Source organism: Artemia franciscana, chromosome 7 (genome assembly GCF_032884065.1).
Source record: "Artemia franciscana chromosome 7, ASM3288406v1, whole genome shotgun sequence".
NCBI lineage: Eukaryota > Metazoa > Arthropoda > Branchiopoda > Anostraca > Artemiidae > Artemia > Artemia franciscana.
In genome coordinates this window covers 49,749,163-49,772,101 of record NC_088869.1, presented here as the reverse complement: position 1 = coordinate 49,772,101, position 22,939 = coordinate 49,749,163, and the positions used below count along the sequence as shown (strand labels likewise).

General features: G+C 35.3%; 1 protein-coding gene across 1 annotated transcript in view; it reads right to left on the bottom strand.

Moving 5' to 3' along the window:
- LOC136029419 (ribosomal oxygenase 1-like) overlaps positions 1–22,453 on the bottom strand; it is a 57,759-nt gene extending 35,306 nt beyond the window's left edge. Inside the window, exons 1-2 of the mRNA XM_065707794.1 lie at positions 22,405–22,453; positions 3,836–4,241 (exon numbers count right to left, since the gene is read on the bottom strand). Of these exons, the coding sequence (XP_065563866.1) occupies positions 3,836–4,227 (392 nt within the window). The 5' untranslated portion in view covers positions 4,228–4,241; positions 22,405–22,453. The remainder of the gene's footprint in view (positions 1–3,835; positions 4,242–22,404) is intronic.
- Between the last annotated feature and the right edge of the window lie 486 nt (positions 22,454–22,939).

Sequence of the window (22,939 nt, the reverse complement as noted above, 5' to 3'; positions counted from 1 at the left end):
AATGATTTTTTTTTTTTAAGTAAGTTTCAGCTACAAATCTGAGAACGACGCATCCGTAAAGAGCTTTCAAATCCAATAAAATCAGATGAACGTGGTCAAGCACTTATGACCAGGTAAACAGCAACCTACAGGCTAACAGCAACCTAGAGGCTAACAGCAATCTAGAGGCTAACAGCAATCTAGAGGCTAACAGCAACCTAGAGGCTAACAGCAATCTAGAGGCTAACAGCAATCTAGAGGCTAACAGCAACCTAGAGGCTAACAGCAACCTAGAGGCTAACAGCAACCTAGAGGCTAACAGCAATCTAGAGGCTAACAGCAACCTACAGGCTAACAGCAACCTAGAGGCTAACAGCAACCTAGAGGCTAACAGCAACCTACAGGCTAACAGCAACCTAGAGGCTAACAGCAATCTAGAGGCTAACAGCAATCTAGAGGCTAACAGCAACCTAGAGGCTAACAGCAACCTAGAGGCTAACAGCAATCTAGAGTCTAACAGCAATCTAGAGGCTAACAGCAATCTAGAGGCTAACAGCAACCTAGAGGCTAACAGCAACCTAGAGGCTAACAGCAACCTAGAGGCTAACAGCAATCTAGAGGCTAACAGCAACCTACAGGCTAACAGCAACCTAGAGGCTAACAGCAATCTAGAGGCTAACAGCAATCTAGAGGCTAACAGCAATCTAGAGGCTAACAGCAATCTAGAGGCTAACAGCAGCCTAGAGGCTAACAGCAACCTAGAGGCTAATAGCAATCTAGAGTTGCGTTTTTTAAATGCAAAGATAAACCCTCGCACAAAACACGTTTTTCAGAAAAGATACTCCCCGCCTAGATTCTGTCCTCCTCGGCACATTTTCCCGCCTCTTCCTACTTTTCTCTTGTTCGCTGATTTATCTCCAGATATGAAAAAAACCTTGTCCTCTACATTAAGGAAAAAATAAACAAAACATCAAACTATTTTCCTTCTTCTTATTGATTGGTACAGACGCTGCCCATATTTTGTATTTGTTCGCTTGTTATTGTTTTTTTTCATTCGTTTTTAATATTCTTTTAATTTTTTATTTATATTTTTGTTTTTATTGAGTTTTACTTTTATCTTTTTAACGCGTTGTGACAGATCTGAGTTTAAATATTAATTAATAAACGGATTTTTATTCTGAAAATTTTGATTTTGGTTTTCTTTTCCAGTCTTTTATTTTTCACTGATTTATGTGTTTTTTTTGTTTATTCCGTTTTTATTCATTGGTCCCAAAATTCGAATTCGGCACTTCAGAGCTTGTAATTGCATTTTTTTTTTTTTTTAAATAAACATTAAGGTGTTAATATTAAGATCTTACATTTACATCATCTCAATTATACCTCTAGACCAGTTTTCTTTAGTGAGGGGTCCGTGGAATTGCATGAAACCACAGAAATTTCTATACAGCAACAAATCCCATAAATAGAGAAATAATGATGCTCATTCATAGTGTGTATTAGCAATCTGCTATTTCAGCAAATATCCATCAGATGTTTTACCTGTTTGAAGGTAGAAAAATATTGATGAATATTGCTTTAGAATATATTAGAATGACACTAATGCTTCAGGTTTAAATTAAAATTTAAAGTTTTAAAATAATTAAAACTTTAATTAGCATAATTTAATTGGTCTTTTGAAGCTACTGCGCTGGTTATTTATAGGGGCTAATGTGATGGATTTTTCAACATAAAGGAAGGAGGAAGGTGAGTTAGTCGTTTTTTCCGGTTTTACAATGAAAATACCAAAAAGGGGTATTTTCAAATGAACATACTCCAAAAATGTATTTTTCTGAACCTAGGAGGGGGTATCTAGGGGGGAACCAATTACAGCTAATGATTCAACTCTTGGACCATTTGAAGGATCACAAACTGACTGGTTGAACGATAGGCGTCTGTCTTGAAAAATTTTAAAGGTCTTAAAGCATCCTTCCACCGCTAAATAAAATGGATACAAAATTTTGAAGGGAGAAAGGGCAACAAAAAATTTCTGATAGGATATACAAAAAATATAGTTCAAGACTAAAAATAAAACCATAGGTCAAAATATATCTTGTAATTAATGATACTCTAGCTTAAACAGACTCAATTCAAATTAACGTCACAATACGATATAGCTTTTTATTCCAACAGAAACCAAAGAATTGAATAGTATACATAAACTAATGGAATATGAGAAGACTAAAATACGGAGCAATGGAGTATAGTTTAAAATGATTCTTAAAAGTTATTGTTATTCAAAGCTTTTTATTTTATATGTTTGCATAAATCAAGTATTTTTACTGCATTGTATCCTTCACTGTCAGCATCATTAAGATCTCAGAAAATGCTAAATAATTTCTCTGTTATGATTACAACAATTTTTCATTTTTCGTTTTAAATACAATATTTAGCATTCTTGCATTATATTGTTAATCTATTTATTTTCAGCACTTTCTTACTATGCAACTAAAACTTTCCCTTATTTTTTTTTTTTTTTATTTACTAAGCAAATTAATAACTACGTTACATGTAAATATTCTTTTACTTGAAGTGACACTGCTACTAATTATAATTTTTATTCAATAAAAAATAAATAAATACAGATATGTAATCCTAAAAAGGGCCACAAGACCTGTAAAAGTAGTGATTGGAACATATATGATGTTCAGCACTAACGTTAACTACAAAAAAAAATTCGAAAGGAGGAGACTTGAAGCATACCTATTTCTTTCAAGTCACAAGGAAAAATAGAACAAATCAAAAATAAAATTAAGATGAAAAACTATAAAATTCTTTGACAATATCTATGATGGATTTCACATTTATCTCTATGGAATCATTAATGAAACATTTTTTAAATTGTCAAGTTCGAAGAATTTATCATTAAAATAAAATTAAACCCTTCAAGGCCTAAAAAAATTTAACTTCATGCTCGGAAATGTAGCAAGAAGAAATTGTCATTAACAACACTTTAGCTTGAAAACGTTTAAAATTCAAATCCATAAACTAAATAGTACTCGAGTTGTTTTACCCCAATAGAACCATAAACCATCAAAAAACCGTGAAGCAATAGGAGAGATCATATTTCACTTAAAAATGGACTAAAATTTCAGTTTCTAAGGGTTACTACTATTGCTTTTGCTCGAAGAAAATTCTACTGGTACCTACCAGTAGAGTCAAACTTTTTAGAAATTGCATCTGAATGGATCTCACACTGATGACCACACCCTATTAGCAGGTGGGACTAAAGGTTCTTGATCTGAATATAAACTTGATCTGAAGACCCGAATGCTTCTATCAGAAAAAACATAGAAGCTTATAATAGTAGAATTGGTCGGCACCCATGGAGCGCTATTTTGATAAATGAATGTTTTGCTTTTGCTTTTGTATGTTTTAATTGTTTTTAAGTAAGATGAACTGTTGTTTAGTTTTTTAGGTCATTTTATTTTTTTCTCTTTTCTTTTATTCACATTATACTCCGTTTTTCATGTGTATTATAACGAGTTATAAATAAATTCAATTCAAAACACAAAGGGAGTCATTGAAACACTCTCATAAAAACGTTGCACTAAAGAAAACACTCTTAGAACTTGATTCGTGCCACAGTCTCTATAGGGTGTTGAAAAGAAAGTAAGAGATTAATAGTTTCCAAAATTAATGAAATATAAACGACACTTTAAGAAAAATACCTAAAACATTAAATGAACTTTTTTGTTTTTATAAGATCATGTAATTTTAATATTAAATCACAAAATATTACTATTTTTACCACAATTATATAGTATGAATAACTAGCATAATTGTCTTATTAAAATATTAGATACTTTTATATACATACATAAACTGCTTAACATCTACGTTGCTGATCATCCACGAAAATATATGCGACGCCTTTTCTCTTGAATCCTCATATTTTGTATGCGTTGGCTTTTTCTTCCTTGTAGGAAATCGCAACAACTTTCTTTTCCTTTTTAAACCACTTGGGATAATTTTTTCATTTAATGAACCATTATCATGATTAATCTTCACTATTTCAATTTCATCGTCAATGCAACTATTGCTCAAATCTTGTTTTAAGCTTAACCAAAATTCATAAAGTTTCTTCCACTCTTCTGTTATTTCAATTCCACTAGTTTGGATTTCATGGAAATTATCCAAAATTACAGAATTATTAGAAAGAATCCAGCTTTCTAGAACAGATAAAGCATTTTCCTTAACATTGTCATCCATTCTGTTTACCCAACCTAAATTATAGGACAATTTCAGCTATTTCAGGATAAAATATGCATGCTCATTTGAAAGTGCTTTCTAGTAAGGAAAACAAAGAACTGCCAAATGAGGACTGAAATCTAACAGCACAATAATAAAAAATAAAATAAATTTGTAGCTATGTCATGTAAAGTATAGCCAATAAAAAAGGAAACAACAAAATTAAACAAGACAGGGATAAAATGAGAAAAGCTATAAAAAAACAACCCAGAAACAACACAAACAACAAAGATAATACTAAGAAAAGCAAGCTGGGATGAAAAAAAAGGGAGCATAGGCCCCTTTTTTCAACTAAAAATGGAAAAGAAAGCAATCGAAACGAGTTACATTGCATTAACCGAAAAAGAGACACACTTCAGAAGAAGCTAAAAAGAAGAGTTTCGGGGGAAAAAATTAGAAAATCCACACAAAATAGTTTAGCTATGCCTAAGCAAGAACGGCAAGACATTGAGTACTGCTCTGACATAATGGAACAAATTCCAATATGGAGTCCAAGCTTTTGATTAAGGTCAAAATGTTTTACATTGTATTTATGTATAAACCTAAACCTTTCCTTTTTTCTACCTCAGTTGGTGTAAATTGTTAAGTCTTTGGCAGCCCCAATTTATCTTGTTACATATGTCTCATTCTTACGATCCCCTGTCAATGGACAAGCCTTGTACATTTGTCAGTCAAGCTAGTTGTAATTATTCCAAAGTGAAAATTGGTAATCAATAAATAACATGGGCACCTCACAATGCATCACTCAAATGATTCTTTGTTATTTTATGCAATAGGTCTATATATGTGAGGACATGAAAAAAACGAGTTTCCGAAAAGTAGCCTACTCTATAACTTTTCAGCTGAAATCCCAGTGTCAGTTTTTCAAAGAATTACCTTCTTTTGAAATACACAAATATACTCCAGGTGAAGCCCAAAGTGAACAGAATGATGAAGATTATGAATTGATGATGATTCAGATAAAAAATATGGACACCATGATTTGAATAATTCGAAACAAAACTTGGAATCATCTAAAGAGATTCAGTGCTGTTGACATTAAGGTTTCACAAGAAAGACTTGCTTAAAAAAGGAGCCAATGTATGCTACTTTACATCAAGAAAAAGTGCATTTGTACAATAATTCCAAATGCTAATTGATTGGTACATTCCCATAATGACCTTGTTTAATGGAAAAGTCGGTAATTTTACACTATAAAGCAACTAAATAGTAATGATCCATCAGTGGCTCTAAGCATAGCTCAAAATGTGTTCTACTCCACAATTGAATTCATTTGATGAACTTCCCATTGGCCATTCAGTTTGTTTGAATGAAGAATATACAAACAGAAAGAAAATCATTGTTTTTTGCTGACTTTCAAATATTAGTTTCCTGCTTGGCCAGTGGAGTTTGTGAGAAGCATTTTTGGATAGTTAATTTGGCTGCCAAGATCTGAGCTGAAACCCGGTAATTCGAAAAATCTACACCAAACGTGTGTTGAAAGATTGAATATTTTATTTCCAAGTCCAGCTTCTGGGCCAGGCATCTTGATTAAGTCAGATCCTCTTGAGTTGGCATCTTGATTAGGTCTCTTCCTCCTGAGTGAGAAATCTGCGTGTGATTCTTTGTTCTTGGAACCTTTGTTCTGAACTTTTTACATTGTATCTTGTATTGATAAGTCGTGTAATTTTGCTCATGCATCATCAGGGGTGGAGGGTAGGTTTAAAACCCAACCTTTTTTAGAGCGGTGCCAAAAGTATTCGCGAGCCCCTCCACCTAGATCATGTTCCATTCAAATTTCAGCCTTATCCCCCTGCATAACCGATGTAGAGCAGTATACCCCAGGAATCCATCTCTCGAAACAATCCTCCACCCCAAGTACTTATGTGTGTTCATTCAACCCATCCCCCAAAACCTCTTTATTCAATTCGGACCATCCTCAACCCCCCCCCCCCCTCTCGCTCATATCCCTCCTAAAATCCACTTCCTTTCAACTCCGTTCCTCTCCGTGTGTCCAAGAAGTTACCGACTGGTTCTGGACTCCACCCGTTATTTTTCAAAATAAACCCGACCCCTCCTCTCTCATACACCCTCCACCTTACTTCCCTCTCCCAGCATCATCTTGGCTTCTTATCCCCCCATATAAAGAACACTCCCAATTTGACATATTCCCGGATCACCAGGAAACCTTTCCCCCATCCCTTGCATTGTATCCCCCCTGGCTACCCTACCAGTGTAACTGGTTTGAGAGTTCCCACATGCGAAAATTATCCTGTAATAAATGGTCCGCCCCAAAAATTATCCGCTTAATCCCATTGCCCAGATAAGGCTTCACTCTTCAAGTCCAACAATAGACAAGTTATTGCTTCATTGATTACCCATTATTATTCAGATAAAAGATATCGTTTCCCCTCTTTAATACAAGAAAATTTTTACAAAAGAGCAAAATTTAACCCCCGCAGCTCTCTCGATTTGCCCCAACTTCTAAAAGTGAACCTCTTTCCCTCCCACTTCAAAACCGGTTTAGTAGTCTCTCGATCCAGGATGGTGAGTTTGAGCCTTACGACAAACCTTCCTACAATTCCTCTATTGACAATATTTCACTTTTATTATTTTAATACTTATACCCTGCCAAAGATGCCTAAGAATAAAGCTTTTTTGAAGAAATCAGTTGTTAAAGAGTTTGATATAAAAAAAAAAAAAAAAAAAAAAAAAAAAAAAAAAAAAAAAAAAAAAAAAAAAAAAAAAAAAAAAGTTATCATTTCCCCGTTTTCCTTCTTACGAACGCAGAAAGTTCGAATTTTAAAAAAGTTAGTTGGTTTTCAGGAGTTTATAAAGCTACGCCCGGTTGACCACCCACTGGGGAAAAAAGGAGGAGGAATGATTCCGCAAAGGATTGCCTATCTCTTACCCTTATCCATGTTCCAGGACTAGGTGATTGCGATGAAATCATTTGGATATCTACTAAGCCCAAATGCCTTCCGCGGCCTTACAGTAATTTAGTAACTTGCTCATTTTATTATTCACCCGGACAGAATGCTTGTTCTCGTCGTAATTTTCATGACGGGCTACAAGCAAGTCTTGACTTTGTGACGGCAAAGTATCGCAATGCCGGCATCTTTATAGCAGGAGACGCAACGAGTCTTAATTGTCCGTGCAAACATCAGAAGCTTAAGCAAATTGTTGATTTCCCTACTGTAAAAGGTGGAACCAGTTTAAGGTTATTTAACCTTTACTTACACTCTTTACTTACGGTTAAAAAAATTATTTTTTTATTTAATTTCCGAACGTTTTTGAATTAATACATGCTTTGATTTGGGCTCACAGCACATGAAAATTAAAACGAAATTTGCATATAAATTTATTTTGGGCCAGATGGCTTTCTCATAGTTTTGATTGGACGATTTTGATAAAAACAAAGAGGTGGGGCAGGAGACCTAGCTGCCCTCAAATTTTTGGTTCCTTAAAAAGGCAACTAGAGCTTTTTATTTTTTCTATGAACGTTTTTATTAGTAATAAATATACGTAACTTACAAATTGACTAACGTAACGAACTTATATAGGCTATTTGTATATTTTTATTATGTATATGAGGGGTTTCGCCCCCTCGTCAATACCAGGCTATTTACACTAAAGCTTGGATTTTGTCCTAATCCTTTAAGAATGACCTCTGAATCACAAAGGCCGTAGAATAAATTGTTGAAATTACTAAAAATACTTTAGCGTAAAGAGCGAGGTATGGTGGAGGAGACGAGCCCCCTTCTATACGTAATAATTTTTGTTCGTTTTAGGTTTGAACACTGCTCCTTACTTCTAGCAAAAAAACTTTTTTTTCTCATTGTTTTTTTTTTTAAACAATGCTAGAAAATCCTGCAGCCCTCTTCATGGAAATTCGCTTCCCTCATGATAAATTCATCCATGGAAAGATTTTCCTACGCAACCCCCTTCCTCGAACCCCCCCCCCCCCCAGCGCAAAAAAGTCCCCCTGAAAACGTCTGTACACTTCCCAATAACTATTAATATAAGTAAACAATGTTCAAAGTTTGTAACTTGCAGCCCCTCCCACGGAGACTTTGGGGGATTAAGTCGTCCCCAAAGACATAGTTATTAGTTTTTTCGACTATGCTGAACAAAATGGCTATCTCGAAATTTTGATCCGGTGACTTTGAGAAAAAATGAGCGTGTGAGGTGCCCTCTAATTTTTTGGTCACTTAAAAGGGCACTAGAACTTTTGATTTCTGTTAGAATAAGCCCTCTCACTACATTCTATGACCACTGGTTCAATACAATCACCCCTTGGAAAAAAAAATAAATAAACACACATTCATGCTTCTGGCAAAAAATACAAATAGAATGACGCCTCTCACAACTTTCTAGGACAACTGGATCGATACGAATACCCCTGAAAAAAAAAAACAAAAAACAAGAGCTAAGAGCTCATATGGCACTTGTGACGAGGCAAGAAGAGCTAAGAGCCAAGAGATCATATGGTATGAGCTCTAGCAAAATTATATAAATCCATAGATTGATTTAAAAAGGAAAATAAGAGGCTTAATGCCGGTCAAGATTTAAAATAAAAGCTCTGAGTCACAAAGTCCTTCTAAATATCAAAATTCATTAAGATCCGATCACCCACTCGTAAGTTATAAATACCTAATTTTTTTTAATTTTTCCTCTCCCTTTTGTCCCCCAGATGGTCGAATCTGGGAAAACGACTTTATCAAGTCAAATTGTGAAGCTCCCTGACACGCCTACCAATTTTCATCGTTTTAGCACGTCCAGAAGCACCAAACTCGCCAAATCACTGAACCCCTCCCCTCAACTCCCCAAAAAAAGCGAATCCAGCATGGTTCAGTCAATCACGTATCAAGGACATTTGTTTATTCTATCCACCAAGCTTCATCCCGATTCCTACACTCCAAGTGTTTTTCCAAGATTTCTCCCTCCAACTCCCCCCAATGTCAAAATATCTGGTCGCGATTTGAAATAAGAGCTCTGAGACATGAATTCCTTCTAAATATCAAATTTCATTACGATCCGATCACCTGTTCGTAAAATAAAAATACCCCAACTTTCACGTTTTCCAAGATTTCCGGTTTCCCCCTCCAACTCCCCCGAATGTCACAGGATCTGTTCGGTATTTAAAATTAGAGCTTTAAAGCGCAAGATCCTTCTAAATATCAAATTTGATTAAGATCTGGTCCCCCTTTCGTAAGTTACAAATGCCTCAATTTTCAAGATTACCCCCCCCCCCCGAACTCCACCAAAGAGAGCAGATCCGGTCCAGTTATGTCAGTCACGTATCTTAGACAGGTTTTGATTCTTCCCATCCAGTTTCATCCTGATTTCACCTCTTAAGTATTTTCTAAGATTTCTGGTTCTCCTCAACTGCCCCCCCCCTCCAATTACGCTGGATCCGGTTGAGATTTAAAATAAGAGATCGGAGTTACGAGATCCTTCTAAATATGAAGTTTCATGAAGATCCGATCACTCCTTCGTAAGTTAAAAATACGTCATTTTTTCTTATTTTTCAGAATTACCCCCCCCCCCCCGCAATTGAGCGGATCCGTTCCAATTATGTAAATCACGTATGCAAGACTTCTGCTTATTTTTCCAACCAAGTTTCATCCCAATCCCTCCAATCTAAGCGTTTTCCATCATTTTAGGTTTCCCCACCCCAAACTTCCCCCAATGTCACCAGATCCGGTCAGGATTTACAATAAGAGCTTTGAGACACGATATCCTTCTAATATCAAATTTCATGGAGATCCAATCACCTGTTCGTAAGTTAAAAATACCTCCTTTTTTCTAATTTTTCAGAATTAACCCCCTCCCCCAACCCAACAATGTCAGACGATCTGGTCGGGATTTGAAATAAGAGCTCTGAGACATGAATTCTTTCTAAAAATCAAATTTCATTAAGATCCTATCATCTATTCGTAAGATAAAAATACCCCAATTTTCACGTTTTCCAAGAATTCCGGTTTCCCCCTCCAACTCCCCCCAACGTCATAGGATCTGGTCGGAATTTAAAACAAGAACTTTAAAGCAAAAGATCCTTCTAAATATCGTCTTTCATTAAGATCTAGTCACCCTTTCGTAAGTTACAAATACCTCAATTTTCAAAATTACCCCCCCCCCCTCCAATTCCACCAAAGAGAGCAGATCCGGTCCGGTTATGTCAGTCACGTATCTTAGACAGGTTTTTATTCTTCCCATCCAGTTTCATCCTGATCTCACCGCTTTAAGTATTTTCTGAGATTCCCCCCCCCCCCCAATTAAGCTTAATCCGGTTGAGATTTAAAGTAAGAAATCTGAGTTACGATGTCCTTCTAAATATGAAGTTTCAGGAAGATCCGATCACTCCTTCGTAAGTTAAAAATACGTCATTTTTTCTTATTTTTCAGAATTAACCCCCCCCCCCCAATAGATCGGATCCATTCCAATTATTTAAATCACGTATGTAAGACTTGTGCTTATTTTTCGCACCAAGTTTCATCCCGATCCCTCCAAACTAAGCGTTTTCCATGATTTTGGGTTCCCCCACCCCAAACTTCCCCCACCGTCACCAGATTCAGTCAGGATTTAAAATAAGAGCTTTGAGACACGATATCCTTCTAAATATCAAATTTCATTGAGATCCGATAACCGTTCGTAAGTTAAAAATACCTCATTTTTTCTAATTTTTCAGAATTAACCCCTCCCCCAACTACCCCAAAGAAAGCGGATCCGTTCCGGTTATGTCAATCATGTATCTAGGACTCGTGATTATTTTTTCCACCAAGTTTCATCCCGATCCCTCCACTCTAAGTGTTTTCCAAGTTTCAGGTTTCCCCCTCCCAACTCCTCCCCAATGTCACCAGATCCGGTTCGGTTTAAAATAAGAGCTCTGAGCCACGATATCCTTCTAAATATCAAATTTCATTGAGATCCGATCACCCGTTCGTTAGTTAAAAATACCTCATTTTTTTCAATTTTTCAGAAATACTCCCCCCGCCCCCAACTACCCCAAAGAGAGCAGATCCTTTCCGTTTATGTCAATCATCTATCTAGGACTTGTGTTTAATTTTCCCACCATGTTTCATCCCGATCCCTCCACTCTAAGTGTTTTCCAAGTTTTAGGTTTCCCCCTCCCAACTCCCCGCCCCCATCACCAGATCCGGTCAGGATTTAAAATAAGAGCTTTAAGACACGATATCCTTCTAAACATCATATTTCACTGAGATCCGATCACCCGTTCGTAAGTTGAAAATACCTCATTTTTCTAATTTTTAAGAATTACTCCCCCCCCAAAAAAAAACTACCCCAAAGAGAACGAATCAGTTCTGATTATGTCAATCATGTATCTGGGACTTACGCTTATTTTTCCCATCAAGTTTCATCCCAATCCCTCCACTCTAAGTGTTTTCCAAGATTTTAGGTTCCCCCCTCCAACTCCCCCCAATGTCATCAGATCCTGTCGGGATTTAAAATAATAGCTCTGAGACACAATATCATTCCAAACATCAAATTTCATTAAGATCCAATCACCCGCTCATAAGTTAAAAATACTTCATTTTTTCTATTTTTTGCGAATTAACCGGGGCCCCACTCCCCCCAGATGGTCAAATCGGGAAAACGACTATTTCTAATTTAATCTGGTCCGGTCCCTGATACGCTCGCCAAATTTCATCGTCCTAGCTTACCTGGAAGTGCCTAAAGTAGCAAAACCGGGACCGACAGACAGACCGACAGACAGACCGACAGACCGACAGAATTGGCGATTGCTATATGTCACTCGGTTAATACCAAGTGCCATAAGAATAAAATAAAATAAACACGCATCCGTGATCTGTCTTCTGGCAAAAAATACGAAATTCTATATTTTTGTAGATAGGAACTTGAAACTTCTACAGTAGTGTACTCTGATACGGTGAATCTGATAGTCTGATTTTTGTTAAGATTCTTTGACTTTTGGGGAGTTTTCCCCCTATTTTCTAAAATAAGGCAAATTTTAGCAGGCTCGTAAATCTGATGGGTAAGACTAAACTCGGTAAAACTTATATATTTAAAATCAGCATTAAAATTCCCCCCTCTCTCGGAAAACCAGGTAATCCCTGAAACTCCAAAAGAAAAAATCCCAGAAATTTCAGCGAAGCAAATAATAAGAAAAAATACAGAAACTGAAAAAAAATAGTATTATTCCCATTGATATCCCAATTAATCAAACAGTTCGTGGTAACAAACTAAGGAGCGGACCGGCTCAATAGTAACCAAAACTCTAAAAAATTGAATTTTGATACCAATAGCTACATCAAAAGAATCGCATTTTAATGCTGAGTTTAAATATATAAGTTTCATCAAGTTTAGTCTTACCCATCAAAAGTTACGAGCCTGAGAAAATTTGCCTTATTTAGGAAAATAGGGGGAAACACCCCCTAAAAGTCGTAGGATCTTAACGAAAATGAAACCATCAGATTCAGCGTATCAGAGAACCATACTGTAGAAGTTTCAAGCTCCTATCTAAAAAAATGTGGAATTTTGTATTTTTTGCCAGAAGACAAATCACGGGTGCGTGTTTATTTGTTTGTTTTTTTGTTTTTTGTTTTTTTTTCCCAGGGGTCATCGTATCAACCAAGTGGTCCTAGAATGTCGCAATAGGGCTCATTCTAACGGAAATGAAAAGTTCTAGTGCCCTTTTTAAGTCACCAAAAAAATTGGAGGGCATCTAGGCCCCCTCCCACGCTCATTTTTTCCCCAAAGTCAACGGATCAAAATTTTGAGATAGCCATTTTGTTCAGCATAGTCGAAAACCTTAATAACTATGTCTTTGGGGATGATTTACTCCCCCACAATCCCTGGGGGAGGGGCTGCAAGTTACAAACTTTGACCAGCGTTTACATATAGTAATGGTTATTGGGAAGTGTACAGACGTTTTCAGGGGGATTTTATTTTGTTTGGGGGTGGGGCTGAGGAGAGGGGGCTATGTTGGAGGATCTTTCCTTGGAGGAATCTGTCATGGGGGAAGAAAAATTCAATGACAAGGCCGCGGGATTCTCTAGCATTACTATAAGAAAACAATGAAAAATAAACATGAAAACATTTTTTCAAATGAAAGGAAGAAGTAGCATTGAAATTTAAAACGAACAGAGATTATTACGCATATGAGGGGTTCTAAAAATACTTTAGCATAAAGAACGAGGTATTTAGGAGGAGATAAATACCTTGCTCTTTATGCTAAAGTATTTTTAGTAATTTCAACTATTTATTCTACGGCCTTTCTGATTCAGGGGTAATTCTTAAAGAATTGGGACAAAACTTACGATTTAGTGTAAAGAGCGAGGTATTAACGAGGGTACAAACCCCCTCGTATACATAATAAAAATATAAGGTTATGAAAGTTTGTTACGTAAGTTAATTCTTAAGTTACTTATATTTTTTACTAATAAAAACGTTCGTTAAAAATTATAAGTTCTAGTTGCCTTTTTAAGTAACCGAAAAATTGGAGGACAACTAGGCCTCCTTCTCCACCCCTTATTTCTCAAAATCGTCTGATCAAAACTAAGAGAAAGCCATTTAGCCAAAAAAAGAATTAATATACAAATTTCATTTTATTAATTTATGTGCGGAGAGCCAAAACCAAACATGCATTAATTCAAAAACGTTCAGAAATTAAATAAAAAAAAACTATTTTTTTTAGCTGAAAGTAAGGAGCGACATTAAAACTTAAAACGAACAGAAATTACTCCGTATATGAAATGACTTGTCCCCTCCGCAATCCCTCGCTCTTTACGCTAAAGTTTGACTCTTTGCCACAATTCTACTTTTTAAAACAATTAAAAGCTTTAGCGTAAAGAGCGAGGGATTGCGGAGGGGACAAGTCATTTCATATACGGAGTAATTTCTATTCGTTTTAAGTTTTAATGTCGCTCCTTACTTTCAGCTAAAAAAATTAGTTTTTTTTTATTTAATCTAATAAAAGGATTCCCTGATAAACTATCAACACCCCTTGTTAGTATTTTTAATGATATTAGTAATTCCAGATATTACCTGTCGTGCTGGACGCTAGGCTATATTACTGCAACCCAAAAGAAGGGAGGCGTGAACGATTTTACTGGAATAGGGCCAATCACCATAGCCCCAGTTTAGTTCAAAAATGTACGAGGGTTTCTTAGCTAATTGATTAAAGGCAAAGATACTTGAACTTATTGGCTTATCTGACCTTTGAAACAAATTTACCCAACAAAACAAAGTTGGACTTAGAAGCACTTTATCGAAATATTAAACGGAGCTAGATAAAAAAAAAGCAGGGTAAGAACTTTCTTCTTTTTTTATAAATAGAAAAAGATTTTACATATCAAGGTACTTCACGGTAGCATTAAATGAACTTAGTTTAATAATAAGGGTGCAAATTTGGGCTGTGTTATCACTAATTTTAGCAAAGTAGTGAACTGTTGTTTTCTCAATAAAAAATGTTTGTTAATATTTAATGACAAATAGTTGAGCCAGGGTAGACAATTCTTTTCTGGGAAAATATTCTTTGGTATTTTAAAGAAAGAAATTTGCAGGTTCAAATCATATAAAATACTGAAAGTTTCATTCAAATAGCTCAATTAAAGTAAATTACCAACTATTGGCATTTAAAAACGTTTTTTTTTTCCTTGGATACATTGCGAAATTACAACTTCTATAGAAACAGTACCACCATTTAATTGTTTAGTTGCTACTGAGTAGTCGTCATCACCAACCAGCGCCCTAAAAATTTAGTCTTTTCCTAAGATAATTTAGGACCCTGGTACTATTTAGCATGCCATTAAGACAATGGTGCTCGAAAGAGAACGTGGTAGAGATGTATAGGTTACATCGTTTATCTTCAAAGTATTTGAGGAAGTTTGAACAGAAAGCAATTGTTTTCTAAAGATAAAACTCTATTTTTTTTCAAATGAACACATAAAAAAGACGCTATTATTCCACTTAAGGATAGATTCTGTAATTTCCAGTGTTTAGTAAAACTCGCTTATTTTTGTATGATGTATTTACTGCACTTCATAGATTTAATTTGAATTATCAATGGTTAGGTTGAAACTCTCTCAAATTATTTTTAAGAGTCCCTGTAATTATTAACAAACGATTTTGTGGGGAAAAGCTCTCAAAATTAAATTTTAAATCTTTCAGACATAGCTTTAAGTTACTGAAGTCAATACAAACTATGATAGAGGAGGTTTCCATGTAGAAACACTATCAGGCTAAGTTCAAGGTCATCTTTTTGAGCTAACAAACAGATTTAAGAACTGCCATTAGAAGAAACATCATTTCACAAAAATGTAAGGAGAGTAAATATATTTTCAAGATCATGGATGACACTTTTACGATGTAGTCAGTTTTCATTGAAAATACCTGGTGTTTTCAATTTAAATTCCAAAAAATAGGGTATTTTAAAATCTAGTTGACAGGGTGGTGGCTAAAGACTTATTTCTGCTTACATGCAAAAGAACGAGATGGTTAATTATACTGAATAAACATTAATTGAGTTTTGTAATATTAAATTAATTAATTTATAATTCATTTAATACTGGTCTGAAAAGCATTTGGAACAGCACTACATTTTAATTTATGGTTGCCATCAGTAACTGAAGCATAAGCAAAAGAGAAAAATAACTTCTAGTCTAATTAAGACAATTAAAAATAAACAGATTTGCCCCCCCCCCATAGATATTGAAAAATATTTTTTTTTTTAAATGTAAAATAGATTAAACAAATAGTTAGTTTTGAATATATAGCTAAGTAGAAGATGAACACACCATCCTCCACACCTTATATGCTTTTGAGGCCTGTAAGTGACACCTTGCTCCCTGTGATTTCCCTGTAGGTCCTAAATTTTTTTGACTGTTGCCTGGTACAAAAATTTTAAAAAGCTTTCACTATCTCTATTAAAAAACCTTTTATTTACAAAATAGTTCTTTGATAAAAATCTTTTTATTTATCCCTTCATTCCATACACAAGCTTTAAAAAAAAATCTATATAAGAAAAATATAAGCAGTAAAAATTAACAACCTTGTTCAATTAAAATAATAATGAACGAAGTTCACTATATTTCCTCATATTTTATTCTTAGCATGAAGATTGCATAACCATTCAATCTGTTGATTGAGTGTTCAATTAACACTCAATGTGTTTTTATTCTCCTTTTTTAATTACACCTAGCCTGGGGAAGCAGCCTCACATGTAAATGGTGACAAAAAGCAGGAAAGATTGATTGTTTCTAGTCTTATAGAATTACCATTGGTCCCTATCTCAGCCATAAGACTAACATTGAGATTGCCTAGCTTTTCTCTTTGACATAAATTTTTCACATCCCTTCTAAGTCTCTCATAGAAGAAATACTGAATTAGATGGTGATGTACAGACTCATTCTGTAAATTACTAGCTCTACAAACAGGGCTAACAATTTTCCCAATCCTAAATAGTCTAGCATTAGTACTCACATAACCAGATCAACAATGGAATCAACAGATCAGCAATTTACAATTTCTCTTATTCAACTTACTCTAAATTTTACAATGAAAGTAGTTGTGTTTTTTCTGGGCTAATAGCTTGATTGTGGATTAAATCCTTCAATATTTCAAATCTCCTTTGTCTCAATCCTCCTCTGATGGATATCAATTCCTTATATTCATCTCCTTCTACACAATTCAGGGGTTGTGCTGCTGCTATTTTTGCATGCCATTCGTTGTCAGCCATTTCGTTGTCTTGTATACCTACAAGCACTGGTGTCCATACAAGCTTAATTTAAAATCCGTTTTGTAGGAATTGAAGGAGTGTGAACACACTCCATACATACATTGTACGATACATTGATACAACATTGTAACAATGGCGACTTCTCGGTTTTGGTTTGAAATAAAAATTTTAAGCTCAGTATAGCAGCTTTTGAGTCACTTCAAATAGTAAATTTTCTTTTTCTTTGTCCTTCCCTATGGTCTGTTGGATTAAATCAAGTGCTATCTCTATTGCTTTAATTTCTGCTTCAAAAACTGTTGAGTAGCATCCTAGAGATCTGGATGCCACTAAGTTTTTCTGAGGGACAAGAGCTGCAGCTCCCACTCCTTTCCCTTTGAATCCATCAGTATATATTAGACAAAAATTTTGGAATTTTTCCGTGATAAGTTTAATAAATTCCATTTTTGTAGTTAATAGACTTCTTTCTTTTTTTGTATTTCTTCTATGGTACAAGGTATTTGCATCAAGAGCCATGGTGGGGTTTCTTATATTGTAACATTCTAGCAATAGAAAAATTCAAACCTTCTTCTCTCATCAGTGCTTCTGCTTTCTCAAATGGGTTTAGATGCTGACTTAGTCTATTTGGGTTCATAATGTTGAACAGTCCACATGTAACAAAATGTCTCTTGATTGAGTGATTTTTATCTGATGTCCATAGTTTTTGAATATATTTAAGTATTAGTACATCTCTTCTTGTTGACAGTTTTTCCAAACCAGATTCAATTAATAAGAAGAGAATTGACGTGGTCTGTTTTGCTCGAAAAGCAATCTTTATAGCTGTGTTTTGTATAACTTCTAGCTTATTTAGCTGACCTTCACTTGCTCTGCCATAAATAGTGGGCCCATATTCAACTTTTTGGTCATATATACTTAATATCAGATTCATCTTTTTAAGGCATGAGAGTTTGAGAATTTCGACATGTTTGGCAAAACTCATTTTACTGTCCAATATTATTCCCAATATTCATTTACTATTTCTATATTTCCTCCATAGAATTTCAAAACAGGTGGTCTGGTATTTCTCCTCTGTGGTATTACCATGGCTTTTGCTTTTGATAGTTCAAATATTATATCTAGAGTACTAGCCTATGTTTCTATTTGGAGAAGTATTTGTTGGGCTTCTTTTTCAGCTTCAGCTTCCTGGACAGTCCAAGTCTTGTTGTCATCAGCAAAGATGCAGCCATTACATGCATCATCTTTAATAGGAATGTCATATTTACATGCGTTATAATAATCAGGACCAAGGATGCTTACCTGTGGAACTCCTCTTTTAATATGAACCTTGTTTTCTGATTTGATGGCAACTTTTCTGCCAGACATATATTCTATTGAAAACTTCATCAATGTGCCATGAATATTTGCTTTTATAATTCCATTAAAAATTCGTTGAACAATGCTGTCAAATGCACCTTTAAAATCGTTATTTAATGCATAAAGTGAATCTTTCAAAATACTGAGAAGACTGTCAGTTGTGCTTCTACCTTGCTGGAATCTATTATGGATATCCTGAAGAATTTGTGCTTTCTCCACAGTGTAAACCAATCTTTTCTTGACCAGTCTTACACAGATCTTTCCTACACCTGGCAGTAAAGTTATAAATTGGTAGTTTTCCACTAAATTATTTTTATCAGGTTTTGGTATCATTACTGCTATGCACTTTTTCTAGCAGTCTGGAAATCTTCCCTTTTCCTGCAAAATGTTAATAATCTTTAATAATTCCTGTTTCCATCAAGTTCAAAGATCTTTCAATAATGCTAGGTGGATTCTATCAGGCCATGGGGTTGTTTCTGATAATTTATTTCACACAGCTTCTAACTCTTCTCCAGTGAAAGGCAAGTTATATGGCTCATTACTTTCCTCCTCTGCCAGTTTTCTGGTTTGACCAAATACTTTAGAGTGTAGGACTGTCTTTCTAAATGGGTCCTCTTTATCTATGGTCTATCTTGGGTGCCTAACTCCTGCTTTAGCTTTTTTCCTGTCATCAATTATTAGTTCTCCATTAAATTGCACTGGGGTGTTTGGATTTGGAGGGTTACTTCTACTGTCCATTCTTTTTATAAATTTGTTGACTTTCCCATAAGTATCAATTAAATTTTTAAACTATCTACAAACTTTGTCCATGAATCACTTTGGGCATCACTTGTGACTTGTGAAAATTTTGCTTTTGCTAAATGTAGATTTCTGTATACAGGATTCTATTGGTAGTTGTTGGCTACCCTATTCACTGCTTTCTTGTTATTTTCACATCAGTATTCCATGATACATGTTCTCTGTGGCAATTCTTCCCTTTTCTGCTCTTTGGGATAATTTTTTCCGCTGTCTCCAGCAGTTGTTGGAGTTTACAAATTGTATCCGCATGTTTTCAAAAGAGTTAAGTTCTTTCTCCAGTTCAACAGATCCTAGACTTGTTATATACTCTTTCCAATTGGTTTCTTTGAATATGGGTCTTACCTGGTTATCAATTTTTGGGTTTTCGGTTCTGCCACATTTACAGGTAAGTGATCACTGATGAGGTTACTGTTTATTACTCATGCAACAGCTGCCTTAGTTGCCATTCCGCCAGATGAAAAGGCTAAATCAATTGTTGAATATGAACCCCTGTGTGGATTTGCCCTAATGGGTAACCCATATGGTGTTAAAAGAATTACATCATCTTTCCTTCCAGGATCTTCTCCAGTGCACTTCCACTACCATTTTTATTTCCACAACCACACCAAATATCAGAGTGAGCAGTAAAATCGTCTAGTATTAAAAACTCTTTGGTTGGTTTTACAGTATTTTTTACTAAATTAAACACAGTTTCCAAATCCATATTGCTCCCTTCTGGGTTATACACATTAGCTAATATCAGTGCTGGATTTCAATATCTATAAACTCTACACAACAATACTTCCACAGTCTGATTCACCATTGATCCAAAATCCAGCACCTGATAGTAAACTGTCTTTTTGATGGCTGTAATCAATCCACCTTTTCTACCTTCTTCTCTATCCTCTTTAATTATTAAGAAATCTTTCATTATACATGTGTCTCTGCTTGTCAGCCATGTCTCTTGTAGGCAGATAATATCAGTTTCTTTATTCCTTGCAAGGCTCTCAATTAAGTCTTTTTACCTCTTTTGATTGATTGGGTATTGAGTGATAATACTCCCATTTAACAGAAAATTCCACTTGATTCTAGATTTTCATTGAATAATGTTTTCACAAGAAAGCTGAACTTCTGGACCCTTTCTTGTAATTCTAGGTCCCTCCAGTCAACCACTTTGGGTACACTTGAGACAAAAATCACTAGCTTTGTCAGAATGTAATTTTGGAGTTTGTTTTGTTCATTAATTTATGTGGCCTTTTTCTTGTTTAACGCATCTGCATAGGATTTATATGCTATGGAGGCCATTTTAAAGCCAATGTTTTTTTCTTGAGATATTCTTAAACATTTTTATTTTGATCTCTCACTCTACATAAACCAGAAATAGAAGAATGGTTACTCTTGCAATTAACATAGCTACATTTTTGAAATTTTCTTCTTTCTTTGTTTGACAGATGGGGAGCTGCAAATATGAGACGAACTGGTTTTGGGGCCCTGCATTGTGTCTTCATGTGCCTATACTTTTGGCACTTGAAGCATTGGATAATAGGTCATTGGTATTCTTTAACTTCTCTTTTTCTTCCATATAGCCAAAGAGCTGAGGGCAAAAGATTATTTTCAAAAGTAATACAAACTGATAGGTTATCTTCTATTTTTTTTTTCATTTCTCAATTAGATCTTCTCAATCTTTTTACAGATTTCACTTAAGCATTAAGCTCAGATTCAAGACCTGTTTTTATCTCATCTTTAGTGATTTCTTTAGGTATTCCTCTTATTACTCCTTGATGTCTGGGTTTAAATTCCTCTGCTCAGACTTCTGCTTCACATACTTTGTTAATTGTCAATGCTTTTACAAAACCAGATTCAGTGGGAAGAAATATTGTGACTCTTTTTATCTTTGCTCAGTTCAAATTACTTAAAGTGGTTTCTCTTTCTATAGGCAAGGTTTTTGGTTCATCTTTGCTTGCCAAGATAACTCTAGGTTATTGTCAAAACTATCAAGAATTTTGATTCCCTTATTTTTGGCTGGTACTTGAGGAGCTGTGTGGCCACTTTTATTTTTATTGTCAAAACTTCTTCCTTGTTTTCCTAGGTCAAGAAATAATCCTAGATTTGGAAAGCTTATGTGAGCCTCTACTTCTTTAGGGTTTGTGCTACCTAAAGTCATGGTTTCATACAGCAGAAGAGGTTGGTAGATTTCATCTATTGTATTAACAACTTCAGATGAATTTGATGTAGGGATTGTAGCAATGTAGGCCTATCTACTTTGAGAGTGTGGCAAGATATTAATTTGACATTGACTGTAGTGGTAAAATTCTAGTTAATTGACTTCTTGCTATCTTGGAAAGGGTTTAGGTTAGGAAAGTGAAACTTTCAGGGATGGGTCTAAGGGCAAAAGTATGTACTGGGAAGGTATTTTAAAGTACCCATCTCCACCCCTTCTCCCTCAAGAGGGCCCTGAAATTTGCCTACATGACAGGTCTATATATATTGAAATTTTGATAAAACAACATTTTGCCTTAATTTTTAGTTACTAGTTGCTTCTGTCTGCCTTTACTTCTGAAAATGCAATTCTTGTTATTTGAGTAGAATTTTAAGCCATGTCAATGTTTTTTTTCAAAATTTAGGAAATGTATTTGCATATCTTTAAAACTGCATAAAATGGGATTGAGCAAAGTTATGAAGCTGAAAACAATTTTTTTATACCTCAATTAAGCAGAAGATCTATCTTGCAAGGTTTCAGTTTTATAACACACAAATTTTTAAAGGTCATCAAAGGTCAGGGCCCTCAAGAGGGAGAAGGAGTGGAGGTAGGTACTTGAAAATACCTTCCCAGGACACACTGTAGCCTGTAGACCCATCCCTGAAAGTTTCACTTTCCTAACCTAAACCCTTTCCAAGATAGCAAGAAGTCAATTAACTAGAATTTTACCGACTGTAGTGACTACTGTGGGGTGGGGAGGGGGCTAGAGTTGTGACATGTGATGATTGTCTTGCCTGATTAAATACTGGTGTCTGTTGTATAACATTGGCCCTGATACTGAATTGCATGAGACATAGGAACAACTTGTGGAATAAATGTAGTATATATTGGGGCCTGCCCTTGCTTATTAGCCTAATAGGACCAACTACATTTGGCTCCACCATCACTCCAGGGGAGTTATGTGGATCCCAATTTAGCCTACCTGCATCCCAGGTAAAACAAACCACTGAACCAAAAACAAAATCCAAAAATAACAGACCCTCAAATCAAAAATACGATACCACGCCAATCCGTTTCCTCAAGTCGCTTAATACTAATAGTCTATCCTTGCCTTTGAACCCAGGTTTTGCGTGAGTGTTGATTTGAAAAAGGGCGAACGTATTTTCTTTAAAAATTAGATGGCATATAAGCAACGAAGGTTTGTTTCATAAGAAAAAAGTTTTCCCAACCGCTAGGGAAAAAAGTAGCGTACAATATTCTTTTTTATACTGTCTGAATATTCCAACTTATTTTCTTTCCTCTGTCCAGTTTGAAAGAAAACAAAAGTATCTCAGTTTTGAGATTTAACTCGATTTTCTTTAAGCGATTAAGTCGCTAGTGGTTGACTACATCGCAGAATCGGGGTGCACATAAGATGCTTCGGGTGTAAATATCATTTTTTTTTTTTTTGTACAACATATTTCATACCGCTAGGCACATCACGAATTGACAGCAGGCCTTCAGTCTTCGATCGGCTTATTGCTCTGTTTTATGCTTATTATTTTATCTGTTCATTTTATGCTTATCTGTTTTAGGCTTATTGCTCAAAAGAACCAACAGACGGCTTAGATGGAAGAAACCTTTATCGGAAACAGCTCCAGATAAAT